Source organism: Lepisosteus oculatus, chromosome 6 (assembly GCF_040954835.1).
Source record: "Lepisosteus oculatus isolate fLepOcu1 chromosome 6, fLepOcu1.hap2, whole genome shotgun sequence".
Classification (NCBI taxonomy): domain Eukaryota; kingdom Metazoa; phylum Chordata; class Actinopteri; order Semionotiformes; family Lepisosteidae; genus Lepisosteus; species Lepisosteus oculatus.
In genome coordinates, this window is record NC_090701.1 from 49674361 (window position 1) to 49687122 (window position 12762).

At 38.0% G+C, this 12762-nt stretch overlaps 1 protein-coding gene across 2 annotated transcripts in view; it reads right to left on the reverse strand.

The window, feature by feature from the left end:
* The window catches only part of nsmaf (neutral sphingomyelinase (N-SMase) activation associated factor), a 40733-nt gene that overhangs the window by 14399 nt on the left and 13572 nt on the right, over positions 1-12762 (reverse strand). For both annotated transcript variants that reach the window (XM_015353686.2, XM_015353687.2), the window contains exons 12-18: positions 12162-12270; positions 11581-11757; positions 7782-7861; positions 5541-5631; positions 3186-3249; positions 2589-2640; positions 1444-1564 (exon numbers count right to left, since the gene is read on the reverse strand). In XM_015353686.2, coding sequence (XP_015209172.2) covers positions 1444-1564; positions 2589-2640; positions 3186-3249; positions 5541-5631; positions 7782-7861; positions 11581-11757; positions 12162-12270 — 694 coding nt within the window. The remainder of the gene's footprint in view (positions 1-1443; positions 1565-2588; positions 2641-3185; positions 3250-5540; positions 5632-7781; positions 7862-11580; positions 11758-12161; positions 12271-12762) is intronic.

Here is a 12762-nt window from a genome sequence, read left to right on the forward strand (position 1 = left end):
CTTGGAGGAGAAAAACTACAACAAGCTACAACGTGAGCACCTAACATTTCTAACAACATGCAACACACAAACACACTTAACAACACACAAATTTCTAAAAACATCCCATCCTTTGCAGTATAGATGTTGAAATGCAGACAAATTCTGAATTCAGAAACCACAGCTTCATCTACAGATAAGACATGGTATTAATCACAAATGCCTCATTCGTTATAGCTCCTCGCTGAATAGATGAATAGATCCTCGCTATCAAAACTCAGAAGTACAAATAATACCCAGTGATGGCATTATTCTGATTCTTAATCACTTCCCACCGACTCCAATTTTTAAGATTCGCCCTAGCATATACAACATTGCAAGACCTGTTTTAAGATCTCTTTCTCTCTGTATCCTTATCAAACATTTTAAACATTCTGATAAGAAATGGATGTGGTTTTAGCTTCTGAGGCTAAACATACTTAATGTTTCAACTAAATTAATGTCATCCCTTCTTGTATCTCACAATGTAAAATGTTGAGGTAGAACTCGCTACTTAAGAAAGGCTTAGGTATTTACTGTATGTTGACATGTCATTTACATCTCTCAGATATCGATGAGAAGGAATTAAAAAGGCTAAACAATTCTAGTTAAAAGCAAAAATAAATAAATTAAGGGACAGTACAACACATAAGTAAGTTTGAATTTAAAACATTGTGCTCAATTTTGGTCACTGCCCTCAAGAAACATATTAATGTTCTGGAATCAGTCCAGAGAATAGTAACCAGATACATTCTAGGGCTTAAAGGAATGTTCTACACTGAATGAATGAAGGAACAGAACTTTTTTATTCCTAAATAGAGAAGACTATGAAGGGACTGATACAAGTATTCAATATCCTCTAAGGCACTGACACCCAGCAGATTTCTTCAGAATGAATGAATGAGTCTGAGGACACAAGCTGAAACTATGTGGAAGAGCATTTACAACCAAGAACAGGGTCACTTTTTTACAAAGAGGGTTGTGGAAGTATTAGCACAAGTTACCCAGCCATGTTGTTAAAGTCGATACCCTGGTTTCTTTATTATTTCTAATTACCACATGGGCTTAATGAGCTGAATGGCCTCCTCTCATTTGTAACCTTACTTATGTTCACAAACACATCTGCAAAGTAACTGTGTAATACTGGGCTCCCCAATTTTGGTCCTTGAGAAATGTAGACATTGCAGGTCTCTTAAAATCATCAGTGGCACAAAAAGCTCAAAAAGAGGGTTAGAATAGGTCAACTGAAGTTTAAAAAAGATTAATTCACTGGCCCTATACAGGTCAGATCCTGCCGATGTGCTAATGAGACCTGCAAAACCAGCCTGACTGCTGTCCTTGAGACGCCGACTTGGGAGAGCCGATGAGCTCAACAGAATGGAGACAGTCTCTCTACTGATATTTGTGATCTCTCAGTGCCTTTACCTGATGCCCAAGGAGGAAGCAAGACATCTCCCACCATCTTTCCGCCTTGCCTCTTCCCCAGGTTCAGGCTCAGGCTGTTCACCAAGAAACTGGAATCACTCCCGTAAAACTCAGGAATCAACTACAAAACAGTATTAATAACAGTCACAACAATCATTACATTTATGAGCACTTTTCAAGAAACCCAGAGCACTGAAGATGCGGTCAGGACCGCTAATTGGACACGCGTTGCCACAAGCACACGATGAGTTACAGCTGGGGTTCATTTCTCTAAACAATGACGCTATGTTTAATCTTCTCCTGTGCAATACTAATTCATGACTGAAAAATTACAGACTTCTTTAATGGTCCAGGAGATTTTAAAGATTAGTTCCCCACAGCGCAAAGTAAGAATTTACCTGTCTATAAATTAAACTTCAGATTACAGTTGTAATATACTGTATATTACACCATAATACCTACATATTTGTACAAAACATATATTTATCATTATTCAATTGTGCTGGAAAATCTTAACTTTATATCTCAATTCTGGTACTTTAGATGATTATCAAAGAGCAGACAGTAAATGTGTATACTTTTTTATTTGTTTACAGACTCTTTTACAATCTGTACACTAATAAAATCATTTTCTACTTCAATGTTTGCTTCTTACAGAGCTGAAAAATAATTCATTAAAACTGTAAGTTATCATGAACCTGTAAACAATCCTGATCCATCAAATCAGCATTGTAAAAAAACTGTAAAATATCAATTTTCAATAAAATTTCAAAATTACTCATACCTTTTACCTTTCTTTATTAGTGTTGCATTTAAACAAAACTTTTATCTAAACCAACAGCAATACTGTTCTGTGTATCTCTGTAAATTTTAGTTTTAAAATACTGTCAAATATAAACGTATACTGCCATCTGTTGGACAAGTATGGAATTACTAAAAGTAATCACTAAAAGTCACAAGGCCTATCCTAAACTTGAAGAAAATAGTAGCAGACAAACATATAAACATAGTAGTGAAAAAACACTACTCGTTAATCAATATAATTTATCTACATTTATCAGTATGTACTCAGGCTAATTTGTTTTATAACCCACAATATGCAAGAGTTGGCCTTTGGAAGCAAAGGTATTGGAGAAAACTTTTACCTCTTTAAAGTCAGTTGCTCCTTCTAAGCAGTTTTTCCAAGTTTCGGCTATACTGAATAAATAGCATTAACATGAAATTAATTTCGATAAAATATACTGCTGTCTATGCACTGATATTTAAAGATGAGTATAACAGCAAGAAACTATGTTTACTGAAATGTACACACTGTGAAAAAGCAGATATACTGTTTCAGACATCCTCACCAACAACATTTTTTTAGATTTCTATAAGGCATATAAACATCAACATATCTACTGTACGTACAGGTAAATGGAAAAGCATCACTGCTGTTAACAAAACGTGGCTACAAGAGGGCGTAAGCACCACGACAAGCCCTATAACAAAGTAGTTTAAGTCTAGCATTACGTTTTCACTGTTTAAAACTTTATGCTGAAATGGCACGCGCTACAAAGATGCAACCGTTTAATTTGAAAGCAATCTACAAAAGACATTTTTAAAACCAGGTCAGCAACTAGGTAAACAAAACTACAACAAATAAGAACAATGAAATATGAACATAAAAAACCTTGATGAGACAAAGACAAATGCAGGGACAATAAATTACTCAAGCAAAGCAGACTGAACATTTAGCATACCTGTTAAACATTCTGTCTGCATGGTCATACCGCCCATTCTGTAAACACAGCATGTGCTCGGGAGCTATGAAAAACAACAAATGAATGAGAAATGACAATTTTTTAAACTGTTAACATGTTCAGTTTCTGATTATCTGGATTTCTGCAAAAGGTCTATTTAGAAATAAAATACATCACAAGAATCAACATTGATCTTAATGTAGGCGTTACCATCATGAATAGTAGTTCAAGTGGGTAGCTACATCAGTACAAAGGAACAAATAAAGGTTTATTCAATGCTGAAAAGAGAGGAAAAGAAAGACAACATTTCAGCTGTGGAGCCTTCTTTAGGTATAAGAGAGAGATTAGAAAACGCTCTGGGTTTTTCCTTTCTCACACCTGAAGAAGGCTCCACAGCAGAAACGCTTCATTTCTTTTCTTCTCTGTTCAGCGTCGAATAAACCTTTACTTGTTCCATCGTGGATGGTAACTGAGTTTGGTCAGCCAGGAGTTTAATCTTCACCATATGGATTAGTTGAAAAAAATCATGACACCATCAAGAGATATCAGAGGACCTCAGAAAACAGGAGGAGATCCTCATTTGCCTGGAGGGGATTCCATAACAATTTCTAGTTTTGTATTGCACCTCATCAGATAAGATACACAGGACCAGTCCTGCCTAAATCTCCCCAAGAGCAGCCTGGATAATCATTCAGAAAATCACAAAGAACCTTAGAGTAACATCCAAGGATCTGCAGGTCTCTCACTGTGGCTAATGCCATGATCATGCCTCATCCATCAGGAAAAGACAGAACGGGAATGGTTTTCATGGGAGGATAGCCAGGAAAAAAACACTGAAAAACAACACTGCCACCTGCCTCACATTCACCAAAGTGCATCTGGAGGACCCATAAAATTCCTGGAATAATGTTCTCTGGAAATGTTTTGTGTGGCAAAAACCAATGAATGCCCTGCAGCACAAGAACCTAATTTTGACCATCTCACATTGCCAGGACCTGGACAGCCTTTCATGTTTGTTTGAATTCACATTCTCAGGAATGTGAGGTAATCCATTCATCAGCTGAAGCCGAGCTGATAGTGGGTGATATAATGTCATGTCATGTCATGTCATGTCATGTCATTTAACAAACCGCTTTATACCATATGATGTCGCAGGAAGCTGGAGCCTACCTGGCAAGCAGCGAGCGCAAGGCAGGGTACACCCTGGACAGGGTGCCAGTCCATTGCAGGGTAAGTGCAAGCCCATCATACATGGGGACAGTTTGGAGGCCACGGGAAAGGCAGAGGGGGTAAATCCGGCCCTGACACTGGGATAACTCCCTACTCTTATCAAGAAATCCCCGGGGATCTTTAATGACCACTGAGAGTCTGGACCTTAGTTTAACGTCTCATCCAAAAGACAGGGGTTATATAACGATCCTAAATAGATCATCAGAACTACAACAGAATGGGGGAAAAAGAAAGTTTGCATTTTGGACATAAACAGAAATGATCTGGCAGGAACTGTAGCAAGCTCTTCCTATAAGGAAACCCTCAAATGTCAACAACATGACTCGTCTGCAAAAAGGAATGGGCCAATATTCTTAAGAAACTAATACAAGACACTGATATATAGTTAGAGGAAGCATTTACTGTCGGATCATTTTTTCAAAATTAAATAATCCAAATACAGTATATCTTATGTCACTGTGTTCTATGTTTAATCACCTTATCATAACCTTTTATTAAGACTTTCATGAAGACCTTATTACATTTTAGGTCTAAGATAAATGAGAATACTGACCAACCTAGAAGTTTCACAGTCTTTTTCTCTGCCCTGTAGGATGAGCCTATCTCATCCAACACTGTAGAGTGATATGTATCCACCAGTTGAGTGATATGCTGGAGCCATTAGGTACCAACAGCCACACAGCACGTCAGGAAGAAAAATGAGAAAATATTTCACCAGTTCAGTTAAGAGGGGATTTCAGGGAGGCCAGATTGTGGAAGACTAAAGTGGAACAGCGTACCACAGTTCACACCTGTACTCTTACAGTGTTATAGGATTTTTAATAAACCAGTTGCCAGGATCTTGGCTTAATGACGTATCCAGAGGACAGCTCCACCTACTGTACAACTCAGTGTCCCTGGGCATTGTACTGGGGGCACTGTTTTCTAGATGTTGGTCTACAGGAAACAGCGTCACCTACTGGTCTACCAGCGTCATTTTCAGGATCAACCTGATTTTTCTTAGAGGGCTCCTATCCCAGTACTATGCCCAGCCTTTCTTAGCTTTTGAAAGTAAGTCTGTAAAGATACAAGCAAAAGTAATGAGGAATAAGCAACGAAATGTGAGGATCATAAGGATAGACGTACCCACTCTCACAAGGTAGAAGAGCACATAACCAGGTGAGGAATAATGGCTTCCATACATGAACTTTGGCTCTGGCATATCTCTGTAACGGACCTGGACAAAAAGAAAAACACAGCTAAGTGCACTGCTTTGCAAAGGCCTCAGGTGCCTTAAACACAATCCAGAGTCAAAATCTGTATATATTATCACAACAATTCATTTAATGATGAGTGATATATACAAGCTTAATTGTGTGGGAGAGGAAATCAAGTCTGTGACTCAGCAATCACACTGATCAGGATCTTCAAAAACTGGATCACAGAAACTCAAGATACATGAGTAGATAATACAGAGTGAGTGTTGCAGAAAGTAATCTGTCCGCTTTACCAAAAAGAAAATAGGTGACTCTTTATCAAATGTTGCTCTGTACACATTCATGTTAAAAGGCTGCTTTTTGTATACAACGTACTTGTATAAATCTAACAGGATATATGGTCTGAAAACAAATCTACAGCAATCTTTAACTGAAAATGCAGATATTTTGTGTTTTCACAAAAGCATGAAAATAAATTAGTGAAAAGAGTAAGACAATAAAAAATGCCTAACCCTTTTGGCACAGCAATTGATATATACTATAGGTACCAGCATATAACTTATCCCGCAATGTGAAAACTATCACTTGACACTTTTGTTATTTTCTATATATGTTTACGTTAAACTGCTGCTATAATCAATTCTTTGGTCAATAACAATTATACCTGTGTAATTCTTAATCAGCAAATTACATTTGTAATGTAATTGTATTTTTAACCATATATGACCCTTTGCACACTGGTTTATTTGCAATCATGTAATTCAAATTATTGAATAGTATGCTTATACTATATTTCAAGAAACTTCATGATTGAAACAGAAGATATGATCCACATACATCATTAGCCTAATTTCCATAAACTTTTAAGGAACAAAACTGCATTTTGCAAACAAAAGAACTCTACTTACTTGAGACAGCAGCAGTATAATTTAATTATATTTAAATGAAAGTATACATGGCACACTAATTATTAGCTGTATATAGCAATGCCTTACCAAGCCTTATTCAAAGTTATGCATTACTTTTCACACCAAACTATTATCATGCTGTCATATTCTCATATTTAAAACCATAGTGGATGATCCCAGAGGCAAGTGACCTTGGTAACTTCAAATATGTGGTAAAAGCACAATGGTACAAAGATTTTAGGATCCTGCAAATTCTTGCTCAACGACTTCAATTCTACAAAGGCAAATTGCAGTTACAATTATGGATTATTAAAATAAGTGTTCCACCAATTCATTGTACAGTATATTCACGAGAATATTAAAAATGAAATGAACCTTGTGCCTTAAGCAGAGACTGATGCAGACTCAGACTCATAAGGTTGATATATGTACAGGTATCTCACCCCTTGAAAAAGCATGGGAAAACTTTACAAATCCACTATGTTAGAGACTTAGCCTTACCCCTTACACTAAACCCATGTTTAAGATATGGATCAGTGTTTGGATAAAGATGGATTATGTGTTTAAAACTAAACTACTGTCATCAGGAAGAATAAAGGGTTTATAAAGTTTGGACCTCACCACTCACCTGATCTTAAGCACAATCGAGTGATGAACTTTATTTAAATGTGTATGAGTGAAATGAGTGAACAAGTCTATGTACCTGTGGTTGCTAACATGGGGGTTTCATGTTAGGACAGTGGTTAAGATTTGGGAAAGTTTTATCATTACCTCCCTTTTTATTCCTATTGTTTAAATATTTAATTAATTGTAGCATTTATGTTTTCTGTGATGTATATTCTTATGTATGATTCTTTTTAATATTATGTAAGGCAGGGCTGCTTCAGCACAGAAGGAAGCATAGATTGTTAATATTACTTATATCATGAATTTGATATTATGATTATAGCAATATCAAGATTAAATCTTTAAATCGTTTCTATAAATCTACACTATACATTCTTAAAACTGAACCTACAGTATCTTAAGAACAGTTAAATATAACCTAAGAACAGTTCAGTACCAAAAAAGAGACTTGTGTACTAATTCTTTCCAGTATAATGACTTAAATCACAATCGTCAATTTGAGTTTTTAAAAATATTGTATCCAAACTGGTCTTTCTGTGAAGTTAACCCTAAGGACACCTAAGCGAGGCTCCTGACACTGGGTTAGGATTGAAGCTCACTACTGCAGTCTTGGAGCCACTTGAAAGAACGCTTACCAACAACCGCTCCAGTCTTTCTTTATTCAGCGCGCCAATTGGCTTGCTCAAGTCTCGAAACGTGTCAGGATTCATCAAATCTAGTGAAAGGAAACAAAAGACAGCTTTACAAAAAAGACTGAATTTCCGAAAAGGCATTTGAAATTATTTTGAACAACAATTTTACTCTTCCTGGATGAAAGAACAGAAAGAAAATAAATACGAAACACTGCAACAGATTAAATACAATATTTAAATTTTATAGATTTCAAAGTACAAAAAACATATAGAAATGTCATTTTTATTGCTTTCTCTAATGTAGCTTAGCAAGTTTAGAATGTGAGATTTTAGAATGAAGAGATGAAACCATTCCTTGGTAAGGACAAATCTTATTTTTTGCTTTATAAACAACAAACCTTTATCCACCACAATTCAAACAGCCTGTCACTGTCTGATGGGAGAAAACTAAAAGGTCTGGAGTTTCAGTCACAGGGCTCCAGACTGCTACTGAAATGGTGGCAAATGGTGACAAAAATAAGAATTTGCGACAATAATTTAAAGTCTAGTCACCATTAGTGATAGACACCAAAATGTTGTTATTTTGTGTGCATATGTGGTCAAATTTCATCTGGTGATGAGGTGTTACTTAATTACATCTTTAGAGTGCAGGCCTTATACGTCTCTTCATTACAGCACAATGTTGTTGGTTATGAAGCACAATGTTGCTGGTTAATGTAGAAAGCTAAGAAGCTACGCACTAGAACACAGGCTACTGCAAAGTTCCCCACGCTGGCTGATCTGCTAACAATGGCGAAGCGTAAAATGACAGAATTTTTTTCACAGTTTGATGCATCTCTTTCCCGGTGGATCTTCAAAACTGCAATGGATCCTCAAAATTCATCCAGCGAACTTAATGTGAGCAAGGAGGACAGTGCATCTGAACAACCGTCTACTGTAAATCGAGCAATTAATCCGTCAACAGGTCTGAACGGCACTTCAGAACTTCGTGGCTTTTGGAATTTGCCTCAGCACTGTGGCATGTTAGGCACTGTGCCTCAGACAGAACAAATTTGACCTGTGAATCCTGTTCCTCTTGTCTGCATTGCCAATAACTACACCACATTGTTTTTAATTGCATTCTGCTTGCCCATCTTGTCTGTTCTGTTTTCTGTACGTCTTTTGATTCCTTCACCTTTTTCTGTGCAGTTTCTTTTGTAGACTGACAGCAACTCGTGTTTCTCCTAGGCCTCTGGTTTAGATCAGTATTAACAGGCTGAAAGGTCTTGTGAATGCAGCAGGTCTAAACAGGTTATAAGAATACATCATTCGATATTTGAAAAGGACACAGTTTACATTTTGTGCTGACACCAACCAGGAACAAAGGCCATGGGAATTCTTCAGTTCTGAGAACTGCTTTGCAGTCATCCACGCCTTTATCCCCCTTACTGGATGCACATTCACTTGAGTTATTGGATATGTGAGTTGTAATACATACATCTTTATCTATCATATCTTAGTACAAAGCTGTGCAACACCAAGATTTCATTTTGCAATTTAGATTCTGAACCAAAGTGCAAATGACAACCTTTGGTCCCATCCTTCCACTCTGGTTCCGCAGTAAATTTGCATTCAATGCAAACCTACTGAAAACGGGTGAAAATGTTAAGAAATCATGCAATCTACACTGTTACTCTGATAGTCACAATTATTATAATTTCTTTCTGCTCAGTGAGTCACTGCTGACGGGCATACCAGTCAAAAGTATTTGTGACTCTCATTGCAAACATTCACATCCTCAGAACACTTTTAAGTATTAACTTAGTTAAATCATGTCTAAATTCATGGAACAAATATGTTTGCTTATGTGTTTTGCTTGTTTTTCCTTTATCCCATTATGCAAACATCCTCTTGCAGAGCTCTAATACAAACATAGTAGATACGACTCAAAAAATACCCTCCTAAATTTAGGTTTGAACTCAACACACAAGCTTATCTTCTTATAAATCTATGTCTCCTTCCATTTTCAATCGGCTTATCCTGGTGTTGGTTACAGTGGCGGCATGACAAGAGGCAGAACCAGGCAACTTTATCCTCACCTACAGATTTCCACTTTCCAAAATAAAGAAGTGTCCCACTCGTGTGTCCCGTTTTGGCTACAAGGTTTCTGCCAAGTGTGACTGGCCCGAAAGAATTTGGGTGGGATTATCCTGGAGGTTAGGCCCGGCTCAACTGGCTCATTTTAGTCTAGAGAAGCGTCTATCTGAAACAGCTAAATTATTCAGCGTGTCTTAAGAGAAAAAGGCCACCAACAGCCCTGTAAAGATACCTCATGTACCGTGAATCTGTCCTTTCAGAAGTTACTATTACAATTTGGATCAAATTGTATACTGAGACCTTCAGCTGAGAACTGCAAGCCCTTTTCATCCTGAAACACTAACAACACCGCACCTATCCACTGGCCAAACGTACACTCCCACGTGCCATTGCACAAGAACCCACTAAGGACAGCTGCTCCTCCCTCACCTCAGAAAAACAATCCACTTTTTTTTCCCGGGAGAGAACATGACATCTATTTGGAGAAGATTCTCATCATCCCCGATACTTCAAACTTCTGTAAGGTGAGGTACATAAAGAACAAGACTTCAATGTTGTCCATCTCAGAGTGAGTGTGGGTAAGCAATCCACAAGCTGAACCCAAGCCTGGCTTGTTTCGAGAAAAATCTGAATGAGATCCTCACATCCATTACAGCAGCTACTAACAACCAAATGGGCTAGATGTGCCAAATGGCCTCTAATTTATAACCTTTCTTTTGTTCTGAGGAATCTTGCCCAAGCCTGCTGCCTTACTAGTATGAAGACAGTTTATCACTGTAGTGATCTTACTGAATACTTCTAGGCCAGCCTCCTCATAGGAAGGCACCTTGATTGGTTTGAGGAGTTCCTCACAGTATTTTCTCGTATTTCTTTATTAACTTCAGTATTTACCAACTTTGACAACACAGGAAATGTTTTTTTGACCCATTATAAGGCACTGAATGAACACAGCCCTGGGGACATCTCACCATTTACAGGCACTGCTTGGAAGACCTCCTTCTTTGCCTTGATAGATTCTCTTCCTCCAATGTCCGCTACTCCACAACACAATACAAGGCCACAACACAGTGGGAAAGAAACCACCCTCAATACAGACGTTTGGTTCCAGAGTCAAAGTTATGGTTTGGAAGTGAGTCTGAATATTTCTAATTGTTACCTTCCTCCCGGGCCCTCAACCTTTGGGGTAACCTTCCTTAAACCCTTCCCTCCAAAAATGAGGAACTCCATACCCAATGGTCAGTCTCCATTGCCATGACTTGGTCATAATCCACCCTCTTGCTGCCACACTGCCCTTGTCCTGAGCCTCAGCCTTTGTCTTATGGGTAGTAAACCCACAGTCTTGCTGCATGGAGCCGTGTTTTGCTCTCAGTCCCTGACAGGCTACGTGGGTAATCCGTTGAGCTAAGGTGGCGAATACCTGATCAGACCACATAGCTATGAGGTTCATTGGACTATGCAAGTCACTCCACCACTGCGAGGTAATAATTGTCAGAAGAGCTTCCTCTTAGTATGTGAGGAAGTAGCCCAGACCACTGAGCTGTTTTATGATATTCTAAAAACAACAGGTTTACAGAATGGGTTAAGACTGGGTTTATAGCTCATTCCATAATGCTTATTCTCAGAAACTCTAAGACACAAATGGATCATTTAGACAGTCCCAGGAATATGGAAATTCCATCTGTAAATAGATTTTACTATATAATATATAGCTGTTTATGTCACTTACCAAGTTCTGCACTGTTGTAATCAGCTATTACCCATGGAAAGACAGGATACTGTGAAAGATCATTGCAGCTCCTATCTGCCAGATTGTTGAGGTGTAAGAGGTACTGGTAATTGCTGATATGTCCTCTCTGCCACTGTAGCATGTAGCTCTCGGCAGTGTGTTCCACCATGTGGTTTTCTGGTGAGATAATGTTCAGTCATGTAACAATGTGATAAAGCAGGTATTTTGACAAATGTTGTATACAGTACCTACAGGAGCTACACTCAAGACTTACTGTAGCTTGCAAAAGTATATTCCATGCAAAATTAGATTTTTTTAAAATGAATTGAAAACAGAAACCTTTTCTTTACATAAAGGGCTGTGAGGATCTAGAACAAACTACCATGCAATAGTTTTAAGACAACTCCCCAACATCTTTCAAGATGAGATAAGTATATCATTATTAAGCAAAGTGAATTTGTCCTTATTTAACATTCACAATACAAATCAGAATTCATTTAAAATGACATACCACCCCTGCAAAAAGTACTGTATACAGTACACAGTTACAGACGTTTTCACTGGACCACACATGAACTGACCTAGAAAAGTAGCAATGTAGTAGTAAAGTTCGTCTCTCTCACTGGTTTTATAAAACTTCAAATATATGTCTGAACAGAGATCATTTTCAGTGCAAAAGACTTCAAGTCCCTGAAAAGAAAAAGAGGAAACGTATTAAAAAAGAAAACAGACACGAGAAAGCAAAAACAAGCAGCATGCATTTAGGTCTGTAAGTACTGTGATAAATGATACTCTGATTTTGGCTAACAATTTAGTGTTGTTAATCCCAAAATTTGAAAGACTTTTACTGTACTGTACATACAATAGTTCTAGTGACCTTGTCTCCATAACAATAGATCGATCACTGCCACCCAGTGTAGAATGCCTAAATATAGCGTTGCTGCCTCACAGCACTGCAGCTTTGGGTTCAATTCCCAGGGTGCAATCTGTATGTGTGGAGTTTGTATGTCCTCCCTGTGTCTGTCTGGGTTTCCTCCAGGTGCTCTAGTTTCCAGCCACAGTCCAAAGACACACGAAAGTAGGTTATGTGGCTTCTAGGGAAACTGGCTCTGGAGTGAGTGTGAGCGTGTTTGTGTCTTCCTGCAGTGGAATGGTGTCCTGTCTAGGGTGTATCCATCCTCG